We start from the raw sequence: 24,768 nt of genomic DNA on the forward strand, positions 1-24,768 counted from the left end.
TTCCAGCTGCTCTGATTCTGATTCTTAAAGAAAGTTCTGCCGTTATATATAGAAGTGAAGAAGAAGTGGAGGGCAGACTTTCTGGACCTTCCTTTCAAATGTATTTTCAGATAATTAATGCAGCAGATTAATCAAATGATTCATGGGCTCTATAGTTAACCAGAAACAATCCGTTTTCAATATATATATATATATATATATATATATATATATATATATATATATATATATATATATATATATATATATATATATATATATATATATATATATATCTATCTATCTGAGCATATATAATAGACATTTACCTCAGCACAGGTGTAATTAATAACATTAACGATGGCTTACTATTAAGCCATCGTTAAGATCATTACTGTTATTGATGACAGCTGTGCTGCTCACACACAAGGTCCAGTATCTGCTTCCCTGTGATACTGACTGTGCACATAAGAAGCGTTCAGGTAAGAGCTGACAGTTTGCTATTCTTTATATTATAGTTAAATCCAAAGTGCATAGTTGCATGCTACATACAACATTTCACTTTTAAAAACACCACAAGAACAAACAAACAAACAAACAAAGCGGTAGTACAACAACTCCTAAAATGCCTGTTTTTGTCAATGGAGCCTGGTGGTTTTTAAGAGAGCAACTGCTTTGTCTCTGCGTTTAGGTCTTTGCAGTCCTGCTGTATCTCCCACACTGCATAGAATATATCATGTTGCTCAGCTTCTGTAAAACACAAGGATGCAGAGTCACATATTGAATTACTTTTACTGGAAGTTCAACAAGTTTCCAGCTTGTGTTTTAGTGGGTGATGGGAGCAAAGAGTAAATATTCTTAGGATGAAGATGCTCGAGCATAATCGAGTAGAATCTGCAGACGCGATCTCTCCCGTTGCTACAATTGTTATTTTTCTGATGCTTTTACATTGAATCTAATTGTTGATTGCATTTGTTTTACAATCTTTTATCTCTACATGTGTTGGTATAGGGTGCACAGCCCCCTGAGGTGTGCTAGCTTGCTCAGCAATGCATCTGTACTCGTGCAGTTCACGCCGCCTGCAGCTGAGTGATTCTTTAGCCCAATAGAAATCCCCTCAGACACAGTCTGATGGTCAGAGACGTTCGTCGTGCCCTCTGACAGACAAGAAGGTGTGAGCTTCACTTGTTTATTTATTTAGTTTTGAGCATATTTTACAGAAGCGAGAGACACTCGTCAGAGATCTGGTGGTCCGTGAACTTGACTTTGTTAGCATGAATGCAAATCCTAAGACAAGAAGACAAAGTCAAAGAGGATCAAGTTGCAGAAGCTAACCTCTTTTAGACTTCTCTATTATTATTATTATTATTATTATTATATATATATGTTCCTGATTGATTTATAGTTTGTATCTCTCTTCAAAGCCATGACACAGTAATGTCAGTTCATATAAACATTTGCACACATGACACAGCAGCTTGAAGACGCCCGAGTGAGGATGTTTTGGCTGTTCACCAGAGACAATCCTGTGACCCGAGAGCCGAGAGGAGGAAGAGATACTGAAGCAGCCCAGAGGGTTACAACACTTCATTCTGCGAAGGCTACATAGCTGCTGTAGGGGGGGGCACGAATCTGAATCTTCTTTGTGCAGAATATTAATCGGTATTAACTGGGCTTCAAAAACCAAGACTGGAAACTTAAAGGAGAAACAAAGTTTGTGTGTAGGTTTAAAAATGTGAAAGAAACGGACTTTACTTTTAGAGTATTGCATTGAATACGTTACCTGAGGATCAGAACAAAGATATTAAAGTAAATTACACTTGCAGAGGATGATTAATCGCCCACTCTTACACTTCCAATTACAGATTAAAAAATATCACTGTCATTAAATCATATGAATGCAAATGATCTGGTAATGAGTTGTTCATTAATCACATTATGGGTGTCCACATACTTTTGGCAATAGTGCCTCTGATTCTCCTTTTCTCCCTCGTCACACATGCATTTAAAAACTGCATCAAAAGATACGACCGAGTGCAGAAATCCTTTTTCTGTTTAATCTGCCTCGGCCTCGTCTCTCACGCACAAACACAAACACTTCAAATGCTTTCCTATCTTTGTGAACTCGTATTGAACCGAGTGAACTCGGCTTGTTCGTGCACCTGTGCAGCACAATGAAAGTGAACCATTTTGGCCACATCCTAAATTGACCTTTGTGTTGCGATTTGTATTTCTTTGTTCGCGTCTCTCTCTCTCTCTCTCTCTCTCTGCTTCTTAATTGCCTTATTGACTTGGTAAAAACAGAAATGCATCCTGAAGGGAACGATATATATGGATAGACAGATAATTACGTCTTCAAGGATGCATCCCGAGCCATTAGCATGCACTCCCTGTGCAGAGAACAGACGGTCACCATGAGCATAATGTGCTCCATAAATATCCTAAAACAGGTGTGTGTGTGTGTGTGTGTGTGTGTGTGTGTGTGTGTGTGTGTGTGTGTGGAAAGTTTTTGGTGGAGAAACATCAAACTCCCGACTTGTTCTTAAAGAATAAGCACGAATATGTTTGTTTTTAGGTGTTATCCAGTTAATATTCAAATATAGGTTAAACGTTGACCCACAGATGAAATGACAACTCCTTAAACTTTATTTTTTAACAAACCAAAATGCAATATTCATAACAGTAAATGTGCATCTCCTGTTTATAAAGTAATACCAATAACCTAAATGAAATAGCAGGCCTACTAAAAAGAAATATACTGTGAAAGAGACAGATCGGTCACGACTTATAAATATCCTTCTCATTCTGACTCTTCTGCAGATGTTTGAACAGTGATCCGTGAAGGTGCTGCGTCACGCATCCGCTCTGACCGATAAAGGTGAGGGGTGTGTGTGTGTGTGTGTGTGTGTGAGGAAGCAGTGTGACAGAAAGGCATAACGCTGGGAGAAGAGATATAATGTAGAGATTCTTTCTGCTTTCACTTTGAATGAAAGTAACCTTCTTCTTGATGTTTATTGTTCCAAATAAGAAATAATGTTTTAGACTTGTGACATCTGTGCAGCCACTGCTGAACAGATGTTCCAGTGTTGAAGGCATGCATTTTAATCAGTGGACTGATCTACACTGTATGCTCCTGAATGAAGTTTAAATAATGTGACAGCTGCGTCGGTTTATCACAAATCTTATCACAAATGACATTCAGATGTGAGCGGCAGCAGGAGTGACGCGAGTCCATGAAGTCCATGTCACACCTGACAGGTGCTGTTGGTCTTTGCGTGCTACTCAATTAGGCAGTAAATACAAAAACTCCTCTGATAATGCAATTTTGCAATGCCCGTTTTTAAGCTGCATTGTCATAGTTACTCGTGCAAAACAAAACACACTTCCTGTGCCGTTTCCTTTGCATTGCTGCCGTATATCTCGTATGAGCATATACTACATTTCCCCCAGGTTTCGTCTTTGACATTTTATTCTGAGATCTCAGAATCACAAGTCATACAGAGTGTGAAAACAGTCTGCAGGAGAGTGATGGAGAGTGCTGAAGAACGCTCTCCCTAGACAGAGAAAACATGCATCTTATATCGCACATGAGGTGACCTCCCAAAGCATTAGTTACCATCGGGACATCTGTCCTGAGCAAGATGTTCTTTTGGTCTCACAACAAGATATCAGTTGGATACACAAAACACGTCCTGGCACACATTTTCTGGTGAAGGACGAGTGAATGTTTTGCATAGTTATAGAACAACAGAAAAGTGCATGAACATATAATAATTGCTATCACATTCCCCCCCTTTTGATCATATTTGATCAACTACAAAAGGAGGGTTAGGGTTAGCATATATATATATAAATAAATAAATAAATAATACTGGGACTGGCGCAAGTGTTGAAGAAAGCCGTTTCTCTGAGTCCTTATGTAACGCTAATGAAGTGCTGCTGGTTTCTCTGAAGTTAAACTTAGAGAGACACACTGACCTCGACGGTATCCAGCTAATTAATAATATTCAAACCATTAGGATGTACGCCACAGCCCTTGGGACTTGTAAGACAAAGTAATGTGGACTGTAATTAATGTTGTGAGCGTTTGACAGGATAGATGGGTCGAGCTTTAGAGACCACAAGGTCAGTATTAGATATTAAACTAAATCTGTTCAGCGCTGAAAGATGAAGCTGGAAGACAAGACACGGTTGTATGTCTATAAAATATAGCAAATGGACAGAAAGAATAAACTGATGAAGTAGTTTAAAGTCCAAAGTCGGGTCCATAAGTATTGTTTATGTCTTGCCGGGTTACTGCAGGCCAGATGAGAGGGTGATAACGAGCCACGAGCGATAGAATCACATTACTATTCACAGAAATGCATAATTTGCAAAGACATTCACACAAAGAATCTCATTTCCTTTGCTAAAGGTTGAGCCAGTGTACTCGACGTATTGAACCAGCTCTCATCACTTAGATACTTCCAGGTCATTTCCCTCCGTTAGGAACCTTCGACCCTTCAGCTGCAGCCTGTAATTCACCAGGTTCAGGATCTAAACTCCATCAAAGCACCTCCTTGTGAGGTCATGAGCAGTTTTCCACAGGACAACAAATTCAACGAAAGGGCGATTTTTATTGCTATCGAATCAAAAAAACATGTTGCTTTCATCCTCTCCCTGACCCTGATGATGTCCAGCATCCGCTGCAGCTGGAGCTCATTGAGCTGCAGCGCGAGTTGTGAAGCCGACATCAGCAGCTCTCTCTCTTGTGAACTTTTACCGGCAGGTTCCCAGAAATGCTCACATTTGCAGAGAAAACGCTGAGCTTGTTTGTGCGAGCAGACGTTCCCTGCTATGAATTTGAACAATGGCCGCTTGAGACCAACTGATCCGCCTCACCTACGTGACATTTTTCACAACTACAGACCTGAATAAGTTCATAATGGCCCATGATTGGATGGAGATGCGGTGATTTGCCTGTCGATTGTCACACAAAAGAGAACTGAAGTTTATAGCCGTGCACTTCCATTTTAAAAGGAGCATGTTTTGCAGAGACCTTCCTTTCCAACAGAAGTCTTTGTGTGACTTTATGGTGCAAACGTATAACTTCCCTGATCATGAATAGAAACTGTAGTGACGTCCTCAGAGCCCCTCGACATGCATTCCTCAAGTGCTCATTAGATTTATGGATTTGAACTGTTAGTGGGACGAAAGTATTTTTGGGTTGCAAGACGCGTATTAATATTCTGCCCCGTCCAGATCTCTGCAGATGAAGATATACGGGTTCCATATTTGGCGCTGAGGGTATTTTTCAGTGTAACTTGGAGGGATAACGAACAGGAAGTCGTTGAGGCTGCGGGTGAGTTGTGAACTTATTGAAAAATAAAACACAATTGACTGCAGGATTGAGAGATGTTTCTCTCATGCCTTTCATTGCTGCTCTTCTTGAAGGGAAGAAGGATCCTGAGGTTAATTTTGAGAAGGAAATCTAAATGCAGCACTGTTTGTAATAAGTATTGGAGCAAGACGGCTTTATGTGACTTACTGAGCTTTGAGTTTATTGGATTACTGACGGACCCATAAAGGGCTGCGGCTCAGAAATACAAGCCTTGAATTAACATAAAGCTGCACTAGTTTTTAATTGGAAATGCATACATTTTTTTTTACCAAATCGTAAAGTGGGGCTATTACGGCTTTAGTCATTTAAGCAAATGTCCAAATTCTGCATATGTTTACGAGGAAGTGGCCGCAGGGATCGAGACTTTGTGCGTCGGGAGCAGAGAAGGATAATGTGGCGCTGAGAGGAGACGGTTTAGATAATGCTGGACTTTAATAAAGGACACTGCAGTTTGCTTCCTGTTTCCTACCACCACACTGAGATCTTTCCCCCAAACCAAACCATGTTTTTGAGGACTTGTTTTTCTGCACATCTGCCGCCCTTTTAGTCGCATCCTGCTGCACACACTTCTTCAAAGGTTCAATCGAACTCGACGGGAGAATTAGAGATGAACATGTGAGTTATGAGACCATGTGAATGCTCTAATGAATAGTCACAACAGGAAGTGAGTTATCTATTTACAGGAAGCTGCTGCAATATGTTTTTTTCTACTTGAATCAAACACGCAGAAGAAGAAACTCCGCTTTAGTGAGGGTATATATTACACTATTACATACGAAATCTCAACAGTATCTGTTTGAAAGCTGAGACGAACTCATCTTATTAATTTAATTTAATTAAGTAGAAGTACCCTTTGAAGCAAAACATTAAATGAGTTGACAAGCGTGAAATTTAATTCCTGGTTGCAGTTCCACCTCAAATGAAGTGTAAGGTGCCACCAAATACACACGACTGTCTTAGATCCTGTGTGGATGAACAAATATACAAACTCTTTACAATAATAACGACTCATTCTCTGGTCTTGACATCTAATTTAACACTTAATACATCGAGATATCTCCGCTACTTCTCCAAAATACATCACAAAACTTTATGCTCTCACAAATATACCTTACATTTAAATGTGATCTGTTTCTACACGTATCCGTCTCATGAATGTTCCTTATATGCCGTATCCAGAATTACTGGCGCACTAAAACACACTGCTGGCTGTGTCGTAGTCCTTGCTAATGCGGGAGGTGCTGGGCAGGGACTTGAGGTACTCCATGTGCCTCCTGCTGTCCTCCTGGTTGTGTTTGATGTAGTAAATGATGTAAGCCGTCACCATGGAGAACCAGCAGAACATGGCCACAAACATGGCCACATCTGTCGTCTTGTGGTGGAAGTTGCAAAAGTTGATCCCAGAGTCCAGGACTTGGATCACCGGTTGTCCCACGTACTCCTCCTGCACCGACGTGGAGCAGCTGACCTCGTTGACTGTCTCGGGGTCGAGCCTCAGCTCCCTCAGCACCTCCTGCAAAGAGCACTCGCAGTGCCAGGGGTTGTGGGATAATCGGACACGGGCGTGGAGCTTGGCGAAGGTGTCTTTGGGCAGGCTGCTGAGGTGGTTGTTTGAAAGATCCAAAGTCCGCAGGCTCTCGGAAATTCCTTGAAAGGCTCCGTCCTCCACACTCTCAATGACGTTGTGAGATAAGTCCAGTTCCCTGAGGCGGTGGAGATCCGTGAAGGTCTCCTTTGGGATGTTTCTGATCCGGTTAGATGAAAGCAAGAGGACGACGGTGTCCTTGGGCAAGTTCGCCGGGATGTTCTCCAAGTTGCGTGAGGTGCACTGCACCACCACACCGTTCCTGTCTGTGCAGTGACAGATCTTAGGGCAAGCGTGCGCGGTCATGACCACAGACAGAAGCCACAATGTTCCCACAAACGAAGGAGAAGGTGTTATGGAGGACCTGAGCCTGTGAGAGGCCCCCATCAGTGGACTGAAATCAGCCCCGCGTGTCAACAACACGAGGGGGGGTTACATCGCTTTAGGGAAATACAATCCAGGAAGTCCAGCTTGAGTATTCAGAGAGTTTCTCAGACACCACAACACAGTGCTCTATGACTCAGGTTCAACTTCCTCACCAGACGACCCTGCAGTGTGTGTCTGGAGCGCTCTGCATGGGCGTCGCGGCGCTGAGCTGTGTTCGCTCATGGAAGTCTGTCTGAACATGGCGTTCCTCCGCGCACTAAAGGCTGAAGTTTCATCCTTTTCAACACTCACTTAGAGAATATCCTTCGTTAGTTAAAACCAAGCCCGACACAAACGGGAACAAATATCCACAGGTTTGAATACTAGCTAAATGAGATGTCTGAGGGGGAAGTCACGTCTCCAGGGTGGGAGGGGCGCGTCTTCTTGGCTGATTGGAAGAAACCTGCAATAGAAAAAGTGAGAAAGATATAAAAAGATGGAGAGACAAAAGGTGAGGATGTCAAGAATGTCTTTTGTTTTATATTTAGCTGTATATCAAGTCTAAATATGCTGTTAACAACTATTTATACGCTTTTAATGTTCTTACAGCACATATTCAGTTCAGATCCCTCCCCAGAGGGGAAGCAAAGTTCAACATTATCAGAATAATAACATGTTTCTATAAAGTGCTCAGCTAAACAAGGTGAAGGCTCATCAATATGCAGCAGATGAACTTTTAAACAGTGATTTGTGATTAAATAAAAAAGTGTCTGCACTCTTTAAGATAAAGGGGACGCAGGTGAGAGCAGTGAAGGTCGGGATGCAAATCCAAACGACTGCATAGGACACAATGCAAAGAGCAGCTGATAAGCAGCGTTTTGATCAAGATGATGATGAATGTCACGCAGTTTCTGAATCATGCAGAAGTCACAGAATAGTATTTAATATTGAGAAGATGTCTCAGCAAAACTACGTCACTGTAGGAATATTATGGAGCTGCAAAATACATATTGGGATAATCAACAGCATAAATCCTTGTAATAAAATATATTTTAAATAAGAAAAGAAAATCAAAGCTACTTATTTTAGGAATAAGGACTATAAAATAACCCTAAAAACACTATAAACTGTTCCCTGAAGCTCACTTAACAATATTATTTATATATCTCAGAGCGTTTCCCGCAGTAGCCTGACAAACTAATCTTAAAATTAACAACCATCGCTAGAAACAAATCTATTTGATGGTTTTCTATTGTTATTAATTGCATACTCATAATATAATGCATTATATTACCAGTGATGTGTTCACTGCTTCAGGTTAATTAAACTCCACTGAGTCAATAAAAAAGATAATTAAAAGTGAGTTTATTGTTATTTGAGTGAAACCTACCTGATGGCTGCACTGTGTCCCGTGCACATCAGCGTGCAGTCACGGGGCATTCTTTGGTGAGACATCCAGGAATAACTCAACACACCGAGGGAACAGCAGCACGAAGCCTTTCCTTTGCAAATAAACTTCTGCGGCAGAGAAAACGTGTTAAAGAGTCCGGATCCAACAGTTTGATCGCAGTTTACAACCTCGTGTGACTGTCAAGTGCAGGTTTGCAGCAGCTGTGTGTCGGTGTGTGTGTGTGTGTGTGTGTGTGTGTGTGGATGTATGCGCAGAGGCGCAGCAGTTGCACCGCTGTGGTCCCGATTCATCCTCTCACTACGTTAAACGGGACCCCTGCCTGCCCCCCCATTCATAAAGTCAAACTTTATCGACAGTACATAATTTTCCACAGATTATCATCCAAAATGTTGCTTAAGTATAATTTATAAAAGTATTGGAATCAAAATATACTTAAAGTAAAAGCACTTATATATATACAGAATATTATATTGCTTCTCATTATAGATGCATTAATGTTACTTTAAAGTTGCAGCTGGTAAAGGTGGAGCTCATTTTAAATACTTCATATACTGCTTCATCGTCATGTTGTGTGTCAGGTAGCAGGAAATGTAAATACTCAAGTACAAGCCAGGTAAGTCAAATATTTTAGAATGATTGTATGCATTTCATGCTCACTTGCACCTACACCTCTATTTATGTGTGTTGGTCTCCTCGGCCTGCGTTGCACATTTAATATTAATATACTGTAGTTGCCTACAGTATGTGTCGTGCAGAAACCCAACACCTATGAGACAAAGAACATTTAAAAGGGCAACATGTTGCAAACAACCTCTTTAAGCACGCATGCTCTAAGTTAGAAGTTGTTATATTCATGCAGGAAGAGATATTGCTCTCCGTATAGATGGTGCACATTAGTCACTAACAAGGCTGCAGCTAACATTTGTTGACATGAATCATTGATTAGTTTCCCAAGATGACGTCATCAAATGTCTTGTTTTATCCACAACTCAAAGATGTTCAGTTTACATTCATAGAGGAGGAAATAAACCAGAACATATTTACATTTAAGAAGCTGAAATCAGAGAATTTGTACTTTTTTCTTTTCTTAATAAATAACCAAATTTGCTGAGAACTAATCCGATCGATGTTTGCAGCGCTCGACACTAATCTGATATGATCGAGGTAGAAAACAAGTAAATCCTCTGAGGACCCAGAGAGGTCCCTGAACCCACCGCCGCCGCCTCTCTGCCTGCGAGAGATTCAGTGCCCGTCATGCTCTGTCATTTTCATAAACATCGATTACTGTTGTCCTGCCCTGATGGAGGACTTCAACATGGAGCCCTTCACAGCCACGGTGACAGCAGACCTCTAGCAGCTACTCCCAGCGGTATCAGGCTCAGCCAGCGCTTTGCAAAGCACCTGCATGATTAAATGTGCAGCCCTGTCCATTCTGCTGAAAGGCAGAATCATTGATTGCATTGACGACACAAGCGCTTTAGTGCGCATGAGTTTGCTTTATCCAAAATCAAGAAAGCGCGCTCATAAATGTGTTTGACTTGCTCTTTGGCAACTTCACATTCCCTGAGATTTAAGATACTTGAAACTTGCCAGGCCATTTGTTTAACACCCTTACTCGTCTGGCGTCCGACTCCTGGCAGATTTCCGGACCCATCTTAAATAAATTCCCAGTCCTCCACAGAATGATATGGAGCAGAGCCAATTAAAGGATCCTTTGTTGGGTAAGCATTATAGACTGTCATCATTACTGAGACATATTTATTATCCACAGACTTATTTCCTCTGAACAAAGCCATAGTTTCAACATCCATCTGCTCCATCTGCCCCCCCCCTGCCTGCTTTGTTCCACATGACATTGTGAAGTCACTCTGTGAAAGCGGCACGCGCTGCCCTACAGTGTATATTGACCTCTTCAAAGCCACGCTTACTGCATTTGATAATGCTTTCCTGCGCTGCACAGACAATCTGACTCTGGTGTTTGCTCACTCTGCTCGCAATTGCTTGCAGGAAGGATGCAGCGTGCCCTAGCTGTGTGACCCCCTCCACGTTCAAACTCAGAGGGGAAAAGATAGAAGACGGGGATACCCTCACACTTACAGAGACCTTTTTATGTTTGCACTTCCTCTACTTCATTGCTTTGACATCAGTCCTTTGTATTATACAGAAGGTTGTCTGTGAGCAGATTACAGCAATGCTGAGTGATCACATGGACCCACTCCAACGCTGATGCCAAGCCACCACCGGGGCAGAGGATGCATTTATGTTCCGGGACAAACCCTTATTGAACCGTTATTGAAGGTAAATTGAGTGAAGTGCGCAGAGCATTGGTCGCTTCATATGCTAATGTTCTTTCTCTCCGAGCTTCAGAACACTTTTAGATTAACTTCTAGCTTTATAACTAATTGTGTCTTGCCCGAGATGTCTTGTCAGATGTGCAGAATCAGATCATGGAGGAGCTGGATGTCACATGCACTTAAAGAACTTGCTCCAGTACAGTTGTGATGTGGAGGGAGTTATTTTGGGCTGTCCCGTTCATTTTCTGCACAGAGTATTTTAGTGGCAGCTGGAGCGCTTCCAAGGCTTGAATGAAACCATAGATTCTGCAGAATCTTGCAGAAGTCTGTAACCCCAACCAGGAAGTCTCTGCTCTTGTGTGGCAATATGGTTCTCAAGGAGGACATCCGATCCTTTATCGTGAACATTCTGTTGCATTAACCTCAAGTTAAAGCTACAGATTGGACTTCAGTTCACTTCCAGGGTGTTAAAGGTGTTAAACATGCAGCAGTTTCTCTACAAATGAACATATAACACATATACATATATAAAACCTTTTATGGTGTAATAGCAAAGCGTTCTCTTGTCCTACATAACGAAGGCAGCTGAGGCTTATGGGTATTGTAGTTTTGCCATACCAAGCAAATCTTAAATGATAAAAACAATGGTGATACTGCACTTCTGTTATTTAATACTACGTGAACATGTGTGTGATGACTTGTGTGCGTAGTTCCCCTTTAACGTGTGCACAGAGACATCAAAGAGCAAAACAAGTCACAGAAAGAAAAAATGAAACTTTATTTGTTTTTATACTTACCAACACTTTGAAATGAAAACCTATGTAATTACTCACAACTAATATAGATCTGCACATAGCAAATAAATCAATCGAAAATAGTTACGAAGTTCTATCACTTTTTTTTTCCCCAAACTGCAAATACACACAAACAAAAGCTGAGAAACAAAAACATGTCGTCATTCTTTTTTTCCTGCTGTTGCTGCCACATGTTAAGTGGTTGAAAATAAAAAGCATTTTAAACAAGCTACACAGCTCTCCTGTGTCTACGCTAATAATAACTGAATAAATAATTGCACATTGCACCCTATTATTGCATTAGTTGCAGTTTGTTTCAAAAGTGTAGTATACTCAGGCATATACACAAATATAAATACAGTTACAGAGTAACACATGAATATCGATGTTATTGAAATCAAATTCATATTACACAACAAAATCTTTGTCAAATGCACACGCCAACTGTGTTTAGCAATCCTTGTTTTTCTATGTTTTTAATGCTTTTACTCATTTAATTTCAGCGCACATGCACCGATGACAGTTGTATAAAAGCCGTAATACCCTCGAGGAAGTTCTTTACTGGTGCTGTGGGGAAAGAATGCCCTCTTAGGTGCAAGCTAACTGTTCTAAAAAGCAAGTTTGCCCAAAATAATTCAATTAATTTGACAAACATTCCCATTGAAGTACAAGCTATGACAACTTATAATAAAAAGAAACACAAATTCATCATTTCAATGCTAGCACTACTACTCGAGTTCACATCAAAATGTAAGAATTATTGCAGAATAATCAGACTATGCATGGTTCAGTATAGTGATACAGCATTTGTCCGTTTACATAATCACATTTATGTCATTAAAGCGCTTAAAGACCCAAAGTCACGGGAAAAGCTCGACATATCGGTTTCAAGTCTCGCAAAGAAGTCGCACGTTTACCCAACATGTCAAACTTTTCCTCTGAGCTCAGCGGCTGTAAATAAAATCAGGAGTATGAAGAAGTTGAGACACAGAATGTTGGACTGTAGATAATGTGATTCGACAATAACATTCAACAGCTGTTTGTATTACGTCAAAACTTAATTGAGCTCAGCTGATCGGTGTCCAATAAGTGAAATACTGAATCAAATATCACCCCCCACCCCCGCACCTCCCTCTCAAATTAAACACGATACGACAAAACTAACTTAAGTGTCATGATCAACAAAGAAAAAAAAAGTCACAAGTGCATCACCACACCATAAATAAATACACAGGAGTCGTCCAACCCGTCCTTTCTCAAATAAAAACAATTAGGCTGCTGACAATAAAAAGACATTCAAACCTAAAGCGTCAAATCGACCGTGTGACAACAAAAAGACGAGATGAACAATCTTGAAAAAAGAGACTGAGTGGTCACGTCCGCCCAGGCCCCCCCCCGTGGGTTCCCCCCTCCCCCCCCAATGAACCCCTGAACATTCCTTGGCCCAAACAAAACACCGTTCGGCTTCGTCCAAACGTTTAGGCCTCTTCGCCGAGAAGGAAGCCGAAAGGTTCTGACGCAGCACGTGGCTTTTGAGACCAACTCCCACATCAGAGGCAGTCCAGAGTAAAGTGTTGAATAGTCTATTGCATGAGCGCCGCGTAGTTGACTAATGTGCTAAACCACAAGAGTCCTTGTACAAAACAAATACAGTATAATAATAAGTTAGTAAACAATCATTTTAAATTTTCAGTTTGTGTTTTCGCAACTGATTTTTCACTAATTTCCATTCATGCATCTATATACTAATAATCGGTGTTGATAGAAGGAGGCTATGTCGGAAAGCTTTTCGCTCGGGCAGAGCGTAGGACTAGACGTGAATGGCCAAGGATGCTGAAAAAGTTTTGCAGGAAAAGAACGGGAGCACAGAGATATAATAATAACAGTTTGAAGGGAACACACGCACACCGAACAGGTTTACTGAAATGCACGACGATACGACATTGAACACATGCAATATAAGCAATAATGTAAATATAGGAAATGAAGATGAGAAGGGAGGCTCTAGGAGTGATACCATTGGCTTAACAGGGTCATGTGATGCAGCAAAGAGTCATGGGTAGAGATTGGATTTGTAAGGACGAGAGCAGAAGAGTCCAATGTTTTGTCTTTTCAAAATATATTATCAAAATGTGATAATTTGGCTACATCCCACCACACACTCTGCCGATAGCATCACTGCGCAGCTTTAATATGCAAATAACTACGATCTACAAACACGTGTCAATCGTTTACGAGTTTATACTTTTAAATGATGTTCTATGACGCAGCACTGACAGAGAGAAAGAGAAAGAGAAAGCAAGAGATAGAGAGAAAGAAAGATTAACACAAGTTATTCCTAATAAACATTCAACATGCTTCAACAGTTCTCTAAGAAACCTAATCAACAGAGAATTCCTTTTTTTTTTTTTGTGTTTAATTTGGCTCTCTGAAATAAAAATGAGCGCCCAACCCTCCCTGACGTATAAACAACTTTTTGAACCAGGGCGGGAAGGCGGTCAGGGTTTTCGGAGAGCCAGAGCCAGAGTCCGAAGGGCTTCATCAGGGTTGTCTGCGGTAGTCAATCGTTGGAAAGGGCCGAACGGAGGAGCCAGTCAGGGATCTCAGGATGTGGTCATGGAAGATGGGTCGTTCCACATGGCCGCCACGTCTCTGAACCTGTGGGAGGATCATCCGAAAGTAAGGAATGATGTCACCGCTTGCGTTTAACCCGCTTTCTTCCCTTGTTCCACGCACGTCTTCACATCAGACGGACTCTAACCTTGCGTTGATGAGGTACTGGGCCAGGCTGATGTTGGCGGGGGTCCCTGTGATGGTGATCTGGCGCTCCGATGACCCTTCCATGGCGTTAGCAATTTTGATCTGCGCCCCAGACATCTGACGGATCTCGTTGATTTTGGTTCCCTGGCGTCCGATTATGCAGCCTATTAGCTGGGAAGAAAATGGGGGCGGGACTTAGGATGGCCAGAACACATGGAAGACATTTCTATCTGACGCTATATTCAACCGCACTCGCTCTGACGCATGACTGCGGGTCATCGTCAGCCTTTCAACTGTGGCTTTAATATTCCTTTCTTTGGTCCAACGAGTCTTTTCCATTAGGGACATGCACTCTGCAAAGCCAACGGCCTCTGGCGGCACTATCTCCGTGGAGAAGGAGATCTCTATGGAGCTGATGTCGCTGGAAGCTTCGACAGGACGCCACGTTAAAGAACGTTAGCTCCTGACCAGCTTTGTTTCTCTTTCATGCAATTTAATCTATAATTTAAACAATGAATCCAGCATTATATATATATATATATATATATATATATATATATATATATATATATATATATATATATATATATATATATATATATATATATATATATATACTTTTGTGAAAGTGCTGAATAAAATAACATTAAGGTATAGTGACAATGGACGCCCGTCAGTTCAAGACAAATCTTTTACATTTTTTGAATGAAACAAATGACGAACGTGCACTCGCATGTTACACATTGTGACAAATGTACTCACATCATTGGGAATGGTGAGTTCATGAGTACTGGCCTGGTTACTGGCATCCAGACCTGCTGCTGAGCACAAGGAGAGGACATAAAATGGTGTTTGGCACATTGAGGGAGTGAACAGCAGTCATTTCAATCCCTGGCTATTGACCAGGAGCATCTCTGCATCACTGGAAGGTCTGCCTCCGCCCTGAGCAGAGCCTACACACACTGTAAAACTCCTATCTGACAATGACATTCTACTCTCTAAATGAAAAACAATATGAAGCATCGTTGAAGAAGGATTGTAAGGGAACACCGAAGAACAAAAGAAACCTCAACATCAACAAGAGCAGACCACCAGCAGGCCATGTCAATGGCAGTGCACCACAGAGACCATTAGGAGGAGAACGACGAGAAGAAGAAGAAGAGTAAGGACAGAGACAGGAAAAAGAAGAGCGAGAGAAAAGGAGGTAGAGAATGTGTTTGTCTCTACAGGTAAAAACGAGAGAAGGAGCTTTGGTAAAGAGGGTCGTCGTGTAGGTGGGTACGTACCGGGGAAGGCAGGGGTGGTCTGTCCGAGGGGGGTAAAGGGGGTTTGCTGCATAGCCAACTGGTGGAGCTTGCTCAACTGCTGAGGGGGGGAGGAGGAGGACAGCAGTGCTATGAGGTCATCATTAAAAAAACACACTCGCACACACACACACACACACACACACACACACACACACACACACACACACACACACACACACACACACACACACACACAGGTCTGTCCGAAATGCTACAAGAGTAGAGAGAGGATCTGAGGAGCAGTAACAACACAGACAGGTGAAGGGAGAGAGCGAGAGAGAGAGAGAGAGAGAGAGAGAGAGAGAGAAGAAGCTCATGGAGGACTTGGCCTGAGATGGGGTCATGTTGGTGTGTTCGCTAAGCCCCGCCCCCCCTATGTTACTGCATTGCATCTAAAACTACACATTCTAGAACTACAAACATGGCATCCTGCGTGCACCTCTCAATATTTACTTTTATTACAATACACGTGGTTAACATACGGTTACATGCGTGACCAATCATTTAAAAGATATGTGTATAATGAGGTCAGTTGCACACATGACATAAGTTTAGGATGTTGATAAGACCCACACATCCACCCCCCCGACTACTCCCTTATACTACATAAACTGACTTGTGTTTCAGTGAACCACCAGGCCAAGCCCCATGAGGTTAGTGCCAAACAACGGGCAGACAAGTGAGAAGATAAAGGAAGTACATGTCAGAAATCAATCTGTATTAATATTAGCAGTTAATATTAATATGGGTGGAAAGAGAGTAAAGACTAAAAGAGAGAAACGTGGATCATGGGGGAGTGCAGTGATGACTGCCTCGTGGGGGGAGCACTCACATCTGGATGTGGGATGGCGTACTGTCCTTGAATGGTATAAGCCTGCGAACATGAGGAGAAGAGCTTATTGTTATCTGGTTACATCATCGCAACAGAAACAACAAATACTGTATTAAACACATCTTTGATTAAAACTATTCAATCTACGACACAATCACTCTACAGTTTATCTTTAGCCATATCACAAGAAAGTCATGCACTATTCATCAATCAGATCCAGTTGAACTAAATCAATAAGGGACAACACAGACGGGGGGGTGACGGGAGGGCGTGGGGGGAAACCAGAGGAGCGGCCCTGAGAGGAGTAATGTCACTTGACCTATTGGGTCGTGGTTTTAAGGAGCCGCAGAGGTCAGAACTGAGCTAAACCTCATTTCATCAGCCAAGACAGCGTCTCCAGGGAGACGAGTAATAACAGACTTCCTGATTGGGGAGAAAATCTTATTCAAATGAAAGAGTTTTATATTTTACTGGCCAACCGACAGTTTCCCTGTTAATTGATGAGAATACCAGTTCCCTCGCACTATAAGGTAAATGCTAAATGTAGTTTAATATACAGCTCAAGCCAACAATAGACCATTTTTGTGGGAATTAGTTGATTATCAATTAATTTATCGACCAAAATGCCAAGAATTCTGTGGATTTGCTGATTTTATTTGTCTTTTGTGACAGTAAACTACATTTTTTTGAGGGTTTTCGGTGATTTTTAAACGTGATTTTTCCAACCTTAACGCTACTTAAGGTAATAATCTCTTAGTGAAGTGGATTAATATAACATTTATCAGCTTTTATTTTGTCATGTTTAAGCAAAAATGCGCAAAATGCATTAATTTCTGCTTTTCAAATGTGCTTATTAGCTGAATTCTCTCACACACACACACACACACACACACACACACACACACACACACACACACACACACTTGTTTGTGTAGCCTTGTGTTAACCTGTTGCTCTCCTGCCTGGGTCAGTTGTAGATCTTCAACATGACCAGGATGTAATGTTTGCTGAAGTTGACCAGATGTGTTCGCTCAGCTCTGCTACCAACATTAGCACTTAGCTCGAGAGGTGGAGCATCAGGACGGTCCTTCACAGGTAACTTTGTTTCTTTCAGCTTCTCTATATTCACACTTGATTGAGTTGTTTAGCTCTGTCCATGTAGGACCATCATGGAGTCTCACTTGGAGCCTCTTCTCATCAATTAAGAGGTCATTCTCAATCTCCCAGATTCAACATGTTTTGCGATTATTCTCTGTTAATGGCGTTTATCCCAGTTCTGCTTTGAGTGGCTGCGGGTGATTGATGACAGTGGAGCACAGTAAACAGCAGTGATGGTTCATGCTAGTCAGGGGTGGTTCAGGGGAGTGAGGGAGGGAGGGAGGGAGGAGAAGTGAGAAAAACCTGGTGCGACACTAACAGGCAGTGGCTGGTGCTGCAGTAAGAGGCTGAGGTTGGCTGTGGACGCCCCCAGTGGGTCTGCTCTTACCTGGCCACCTGAAAAAATGACAGGGGTGGAGGCAGGCTTGGGGCGGTAGGGGATGGTGGCACCTTTCGGTGGGGACTGAGGAGAGCAAAGGAGGAGAGAGTGGGGGGAAGAAGAAGAAGGGGTGAGATGTGGAGAGAGTGTTAGAACAGAAAGAGAGAGAGAAAGAAAAGAAGTTGCATAAAGTGAAACCAAGAGGGACGGTGCCTTAGGGAAGACAGCCTGTGACACTCACACAAAAGTGCTCTTCACTGTGTGTTCATGCTCACATGAAATGTCCAAATCGTGGTTCAGTGCACAACTAAACTTGGATTTACCTGGAACATCACTTTCAACTGGATAATGATGAGTCTACATACTGTGTTTTAAATATCTTAAGTGCACGTTTTGGAGACTTACAGTCATGTCACATATCTCCTAGTGTCCATGGCTGGTGCCATCATGAAGGCCCAATGGAGAACTGGCTGTGCAGATAGTTCAAATTAATGGTGCAAGAAGAAGAGAGACAACTACAAGGTGTGTAGCCCGTTGATCCAAAGCATTATGACGTGTGTGTGTGTTGAGGTTAAAGACAGTTGGAGTTCGGGCCTTTTGTACCCTGCAAGATTGAATCCTAACTACTTGAAATGGACCTATTTTGCAGCAACGCAATAAGCTTCGCAGGAGGGACGTACGATCAAATCAAATATCACGACACAACATTCACAGAATGAGCTTTCAGATAATCAGAAATGTGGATATACACTTATGAGATGTTACGATATCTAAAGTCTAAGAAGATATCACATCATATTATAGATATATAGATATATAGATATATAGATATATAGATATATGGATTTACAAACCAAGACATCAAATTATATTAGCGGTAAATAACACAGACATTGTCATTTTATTGTCAGCGAGCCTTTGATGCGGCACACGAAACGTCTAGCTGTGTTTAAAGTTATAATCCTTAAGATTGAATTGTTTTTGTTTGTATTTATAATTGTTAGTGGCAGACTCTGCATCTCAGGCGTGCACGAGGGATTCACAGGAAGCGATGCATGTAATTCAGTGTTTGGCTCATGGCGCCTTCTTTTTAAGGATTATAACTGTAAAGAATACAACCACATCTCATGTAATAAATGTTTCCTTCCTTCTGCCCCCCTCCCCCCCCTCTCCCGTCCTGTACCTCAAGCATGACCACACATATCTGTTTGACACACTGGATGATGGCTTCGGGGGCTCCAGAGATCGTCACCGCTCTCTCGGTGGAGTTGGGGAGCATGTCGCCTGCAACCTGGACCTGAGCTCCTGTGGACTGCAGGTAAGAAGAATATTTATTCAATCTGTGAGGAACTGTACGCAAAGCATATGATGGAACAAATCATATGCTCCAACCAGAGCGGCAAACACTCTCTATCCTGTCAACACACACACAAATAAAAGCATTTTAAATAGAGAAATCTACAGACGCCAACCGGCAACGAGTCTACTCCTCTAAAGAGAAGTATTGTAGTTCATAGATTCATAGAGATGGTTCGTGCACAGGAAGACCTTAAGACTCTACCTCTCTCATTTCTTTGATTTTGGAGCCTCCTTTTCCGATAAGAGAGCCACACTGGCTGGCCGGGACGACGAGCCTCAGGGTCACAGGAGGTTTACTGGTGGCTGGACTGTTGCTCATAGAGTTGATTATATCCTGAGGGACGGAAAGATGCTTCAGTTATGAGGAGAAATCAGTAGAAGGGTTAGAAAACGCTATTATAATGCTATTTTTACTAAAGTTTCTTTTAATGTTTCTCTTTTAGCCGTGCATAATACTTTATTTTTTACAAATAAAATGTATTATTGTTATTATCATTATCATTATTATTATTATTATTATTATTATTATTATTATTATTATTATTATTATTATTATTATTATCATTATTATTAATATTATTATATATATATACGTTTTTAAATAATTTGTTTAAATAATTTTAATTTATAAATATTTATTTTTCCTGCTGCTGTCTTACTCTCACCTTTTTAAATGTTTTAGTAATAAATCATATAATAATCTGTAATATCTGTCATTAACATTTAATTTTAAAGTATTTAAACATTTAATAAATTGCAGATATAAAGTCTTTATTGACGTAGTTAATCCTATAAACAGATGGTGAATGACTATTATATAATGTAGTTGTAATTATATAAATAAATATGGAAATTCTGGACATTAATTAATTTTATTTAAAGTACAGTTCAATTATAATTCAAATGATTCTTATGTTTCGCCTCCAATCTGTTGTGTGTTTGGTGTTTTGGAGACTCTTTGGTTCGATGCACCACTGGAGCTCTTTGAAAGGCTGCTGCAGGTTGATCAGCACATTTCTGTCCTACATACGGCGCCTGCTTTGTATTCAGCGTGGAGACGAGTCAGTGCAGACGCTACAGCTGATCTCAAATACTGCAAATACTGCATTTAAGTACACATTTGAAGGTACTTTGAGTATTTTCTTTTCATGCAAATGTCTATTTCCGGTCTAAATGTCTATCAGTGGTACTGATGAAGGTTATACCTCCTCAAACTTGTAGGCTATCATGGCGAAGGCCTTGAAAATAGCATCTGTGGGTCCGGTGATGGTGACTATCCGTTCAGGGCAGTTCCCCTCCGAGATGTTGATACGGGCACCGCTCTACACGACACAAAGTACACGATTACCAAACAAAAACACATTTTAAGAGTGTAACGGACTATTTGAAGAAAAGTTCTTCTTACATCTTCGCGCATTTTCTTCACCGTTTCTCCTTTCTGGAAGGAAAGGAAACATTATTAAGACTTATCTCCCACGGGCGCTAACATGCTTTACTGCTTGTTGTGATAAATACCTTTCCTATGATGCTTCCAACCTCCTGCAGAAACACAAACAAACAATGTCAGCTGTGTTTGGCCTTGAAAACAAATTGGACAGATAATTGGAAATGGAAGCAAGAAGAAAGTTGCGTGTTCTTGTACCTTGCCGTGCATCAGCAGCCTGATCGTGAGGGTCACATTCAGTCCACCTTCTGATTGGACCTTGATTGGCTCCATGTCGGGATTGGATGTGAAGGAAGGGGCGTGGTCACGTGAGAGAGGAGTTCAAGGGCCAACGCGAGTGTGATGGTGGAGTCAGCCAAGCGGTCACCTGCCACATAGGAGAGATGAACACACAGCTGCTGAGATTTGGTTTTCTTGCACGTGCAAAACGGTAATGAAAATATAATGCAGTGCTTTATTGTTGATATTAATCCACCAGGTGACACAAATCAGGATGCAAACCCTTACAAGAATAGTACTTTTGACACTTTAAATGCACTTAAAGCTCATCAGCTCAACAACTCTGGGAATAAATATGCTCCAACAATCTTACAAACAAATAACGTGTTTGTCTGCAAAGCCCGATGCCGCGCACGACAGTTTGCTGTAAACGCTGTTGTAATGTAGGTCAAGCCTCTTCAGACATCGAACATTGAGCGCCATATTTATTTTTATCAAACCTATTTCAGCTGGATCCCTTTTAATTCTGGCTGACAAGTGATGTAATGTCTGGAGCCAGACTGCAGTTAGGAGAGCGGCCACAAGAGGGCGCTGCAGCCCTGACAGTGGATCTGCAGCTGCACACTCGCTTTAATCTGGGACACGTTTAAAACTTTTATATAAATCAATCAATCAAAAGGTTTTAATGCAAATCAAGAATTTATATTGTGAGATTTTAAGTTAAATAATGGCTCTTAATGTTTAATATTTAAATGACTGTTTGAATAACTGATCATAATAATTGTAGATTATGAGTTTAATTTCTCAAATGATAAAAATGAATGTAAATAAAGAATCAATTAATGCAATTATACCAGGTGGACCGAGGTAACAGGGAGATAAAATACAATTAGCCCTAAAAAGAATTAAAATGCATGAATATTTCCTATTTTTGTTCCGTACCAACAACGTTTAGATGCCGGCAGGAGCTTCACATGTAACGCTGCACTTTGCTTCATAGTGACTTTGATAGAGTTTAAACTTCTACAGTATTATCAGCTGAATCACGTTGTTTTCCGCCGGCTAAAAGAGAACATGTGGAGAAGAGAAGCTCCTGAAGCAGCTGACCTTGACTGAAGAGACATAATGTCGCTGTCTGCCAATCAGAGGCATTGTTGCTATGTGGAAATGGAAAAAAGAAATCTTCCCTCCCTCCCCCCCTCTGTAATCACTTCGCATCTGAATGAGGTTACAGTTATAGCGAAAGGAAATAGAAATATTTGAAATGAGTCAAACAAAATTGGACCGATGGTGCAATCATCAACACAATGAGCCTGATTCAACATATTCAATACACACACACACACACACACACACACACACACATCTGTCGTGGCGTAGCACTGTGTCGACCTATAGGTAGCACTGCTGCTACATTATCATCAATAATTGATTCCTTGCTTTGTAAAGACTGTGCGTTACAACGTGTCATTTTACTGATACTTTATTATTTATGTTTGACGATTTAGTTTCATATAAAACGGAGAAAAGCAGCAAATCCTCACGTTGGAGACGCTGTACTGACTGATCTGTGTGTTGTGCATGTAGAAGAACTTACCAGGTTACACTTACAGTAACATAACTTTATTTCTATATCACGTAAACAAGCAGTATCTAATTTACGCCAGTACGTTGAATTATTAATATTTTTAATCATTTTGGCACACGAGTTGAGATAAAATCACTCCAATATAGTTTAATTTCTTACATTTATCTGCTGTATTTGTGTGTATAAAGAGTAAAACACGAGTTTAACTGTACTGTAATTATATTTTGAGCGCTTATAACTAAAGAATTTTACGTTTTTATAGTGAAAGTTGTAACCTTAAAAATGAAACCATGTGGTGCTAAATAAAGTGTGAAAGTCGGGAACTAAACAGTTAATCAAATAGTTGTTGTTATTGCGAGTTGTTTCTATAGTTTCGAGTCAAACCCACAAAAAAAAAAGGCAATTTATTTTGCAGGAGTGTGGCTGTGCCATGGAAATCACTGCTCCTCTAATCTACGCTGCATGCAGAGCTGAGAGCTGAGGGATGTGTTGGTTGGAGGCCAGGGGAGGTTCGACAGATAAGGACAGGGATTCTGTTGCCAGCTGTCTCTCCAATCTCCCAGAGGAGACCAGATTACATAAAAAGCCTTAATCCGGGTTTAAGACCCAAGCCAGCGGTGCAGGTCCGCTCCAGGGCAGGAGGGGGGGGACAGGAAAAAAGAAAAAACCTCCAAGATTGACGTCGGGATTCAAGCGAACGTTGATGATCTCCTTTCAAGGCTACAGATTTGGAAATGCTTAAAAAACGAGTTGATGACTTGATGCTTTCTCTTTCATGTTTGAGGAGCGCTGAGGCCCGTACCTGCTCCCCTCGTCCCGCACAACGACGACAAAGAAATGCGATTAAAACCCAGAAACTGCTGGAGATTTGGGTCAACACAAAGCGAGTGTGTTGGACCTCGGAGATGAACGAGGTCAGCGTTAAGAGCTGTGTTTGAATATTTGTCCTCCCAGACTGTATTTTGCTCATACATCCTGTAGCATAATGGAATTAGGTCAAGGCCCCGTGAATCATTTGCCCCAATGGGCTAAAACCTTCCAGCAAATCGCCAGTTTTTTGTTGCATTTGAACCGACGTCCACCTAAAATCTCCTATTTGCGCTAAATGTGCTGCTCTGTGGCCACTTCTGATCGTTGCACATATTGTGCATGCATTGATTTTGAAATGTTCGTCGCCTGTCTCTTTGTTAATCAGGCAGGAAGTTGGAGGGGGGGGGAATGAGAAGCACAGAGGGATGGCAGGGAATTTTTCATGACATCTGACGGGGAAAGTGGGTCATGCTCGGTGTTGCAGTGCTGCTAGCCTCCTCCTCTATGGCGGCTATTGAATTAATCACGCTTTACGCTCGGCTGGACAACGCAGTGCACAAAATGGCTCCCCCCCCCTCCCCTCGCCTCCCATCTCTCCCTGCGTCTGCTCGCCGCTCGCCACAGAAATGACTTGTGCATTGCTCTTGAAGAACTTGAATCTGAGGTCTCCTCTGTTTCTTATCTCTTGTGCTCCTCACAAAGGGGAGATGCTGCTCTTATGCAGAGCCACTCGTGTGCACATGATGCAGAAACACTCAAAGCTAAGTTGAGGAGAGACATTTGGGATGTGAAAGTGCATTTAGAAGATGCTTTGGTGAGGAGGAAAGGGCTGGGATCATTGGTCATTATTGGAAATGTGTGTCGGCCTCTTTGCACTCTTTGACTGGAAGAAGGTTGCTGCAGATATGGAGGCATCTCATTACAGCACCTTTTACTGTGCAGGCTGAGAGCCGCTGCACAGCTAAGTGACCATCCACTTCACTGTGTCCAGCGTCGTCTGAGTTCAGAAAGAGTTTCAAAACTGCGGCATGCATCTCAAAATATCAAGAATAAGAGAACAAGCTTTTCTCTTATAGCTCTGAGGCAACTTTGCTGTGATTTAGAAATGATTTCTGCCAAACTAATTCAGTTTCAAGACATTTTTAAAGAGGCTTATGAAGGTT

The 24,768-nt window shown here is 41.5% G+C and overlaps 3 protein-coding genes across 13 annotated transcripts in view; 1 reads left to right on the forward strand and 2 right to left on the reverse strand.

Annotated features, from left to right (window-relative positions):
• Positions 1-385: 385 nt before the first annotated feature.
• The window catches only part of LOC115021176 (fibronectin type III domain-containing protein 4-like), a 56,244-nt gene continuing 31,861 nt past the window's right edge, over positions 386-24,768 (forward strand). Inside the window, exons 1-6 of one of the 8 annotated variants that reach the window (XM_029451410.1) lie at positions 386-461; positions 991-1,151; positions 2,800-2,857; positions 17,680-17,803; positions 18,613-18,707; positions 19,375-19,503. The gene's annotated coding sequence lies outside the window, so the exon portion shown is untranslated. Of the gene's footprint in view, positions 462-990; positions 1,152-2,799; positions 2,858-5,220; positions 5,321-10,885; positions 11,020-14,336; positions 14,489-15,253; positions 15,774-17,679; positions 17,804-18,612; positions 18,708-19,374; positions 19,504-24,768 lie in introns of those variants that run through there. The other 7 variants (XM_029451448.1, XM_029451419.1, XM_029451401.1 and 4 more) reach the window with 7 other exon arrangements.
• On the reverse strand, positions 6,224-8,904 carry LOC115021171 (leucine-rich repeat-containing protein 3-like). The gene is made up of 2 exons (XM_029451378.1): positions 8,701-8,904; positions 6,224-7,773 (listed from the first exon to the last, which is right to left on the reverse strand). Exon 2 carries the CDS (start codon positions 7,329-7,331, stop codon positions 6,552-6,554), a length of 780 nt encoding a protein of 259 aa, XP_029307238.1. The 5' UTR covers positions 7,332-7,773; positions 8,701-8,904; the 3' UTR covers positions 6,224-6,551.
• Positions 14,330-23,236, reverse strand: LOC115021152 (poly(rC)-binding protein 3-like). Of its 4 annotated transcripts, XM_029451366.1 has the most exons (13): positions 23,224-23,236; positions 21,187-21,269; positions 21,060-21,083; positions 20,950-20,982; positions 20,750-20,866; positions 19,747-19,878; positions 19,369-19,497; positions 18,195-18,269; positions 16,709-16,750; positions 15,856-15,934; positions 15,332-15,384; positions 14,571-14,740; positions 14,330-14,467 (listed from the first exon to the last, which is right to left on the reverse strand). In XM_029451366.1, exons 1-13 carry the CDS (start codon positions 23,225-23,227, stop codon positions 14,413-14,415), a joined length of 996 nt encoding a protein of 331 aa, XP_029307226.1. In that variant the 5' UTR covers positions 23,228-23,236; the 3' UTR covers positions 14,330-14,412. The 4 variants fall into 4 exon arrangements, with proteins under 4 accessions (XP_029307226.1, XP_029307216.1, XP_029307208.1 ...); XM_029451356.1 differs by lacking the exon at positions 23,224-23,236 and having other exon boundaries at positions 15,332-15,390; positions 21,187-21,261; XM_029451348.1 differs by lacking the exon at positions 23,224-23,236 and having other exon boundaries at positions 15,856-15,931; positions 18,126-18,269; positions 21,187-21,261.

The sequence above is a fragment of the Cottoperca gobio genome, chromosome 2 (genome assembly GCF_900634415.1).
Source record: "Cottoperca gobio chromosome 2, fCotGob3.1, whole genome shotgun sequence".
NCBI classification, from domain to species: Eukaryota; Metazoa; Chordata; class Actinopteri; order Perciformes; family Bovichtidae; genus Cottoperca; species Cottoperca gobio.

Excerpts from the sequence above, each read along its gene's own strand:
- LOC115021171 (XM_029451378.1), bottom strand. The coding sequence starts at position 7,331 with ATGGGGGCCTCTCACAGGCTCAGGTCCTCCATAACACCTTCTCCTTCG.
- LOC115021152 (XM_029451339.1), bottom strand. The coding sequence starts at position 21,261 with ATGGAGCCAATCAAGGTCCAATCAGAAGGTGGACTGAATGTGACCCTC. Across the intron at positions 19,498-19,746 it reads AAATCAAAGAAATGAGAGAG|TCCACAGGAGCTCAGGTCCA; the intron begins GTAGAGTCTTAA and ends TCTTACCTGCAG. Across the intron at positions 16,751-18,125 it reads TGCAGCACCAGCCACTGCCT|GCTTATACCATTCAAGGACA; the intron begins GTTAGTGTCGCA and ends TCATGTTCGCAG.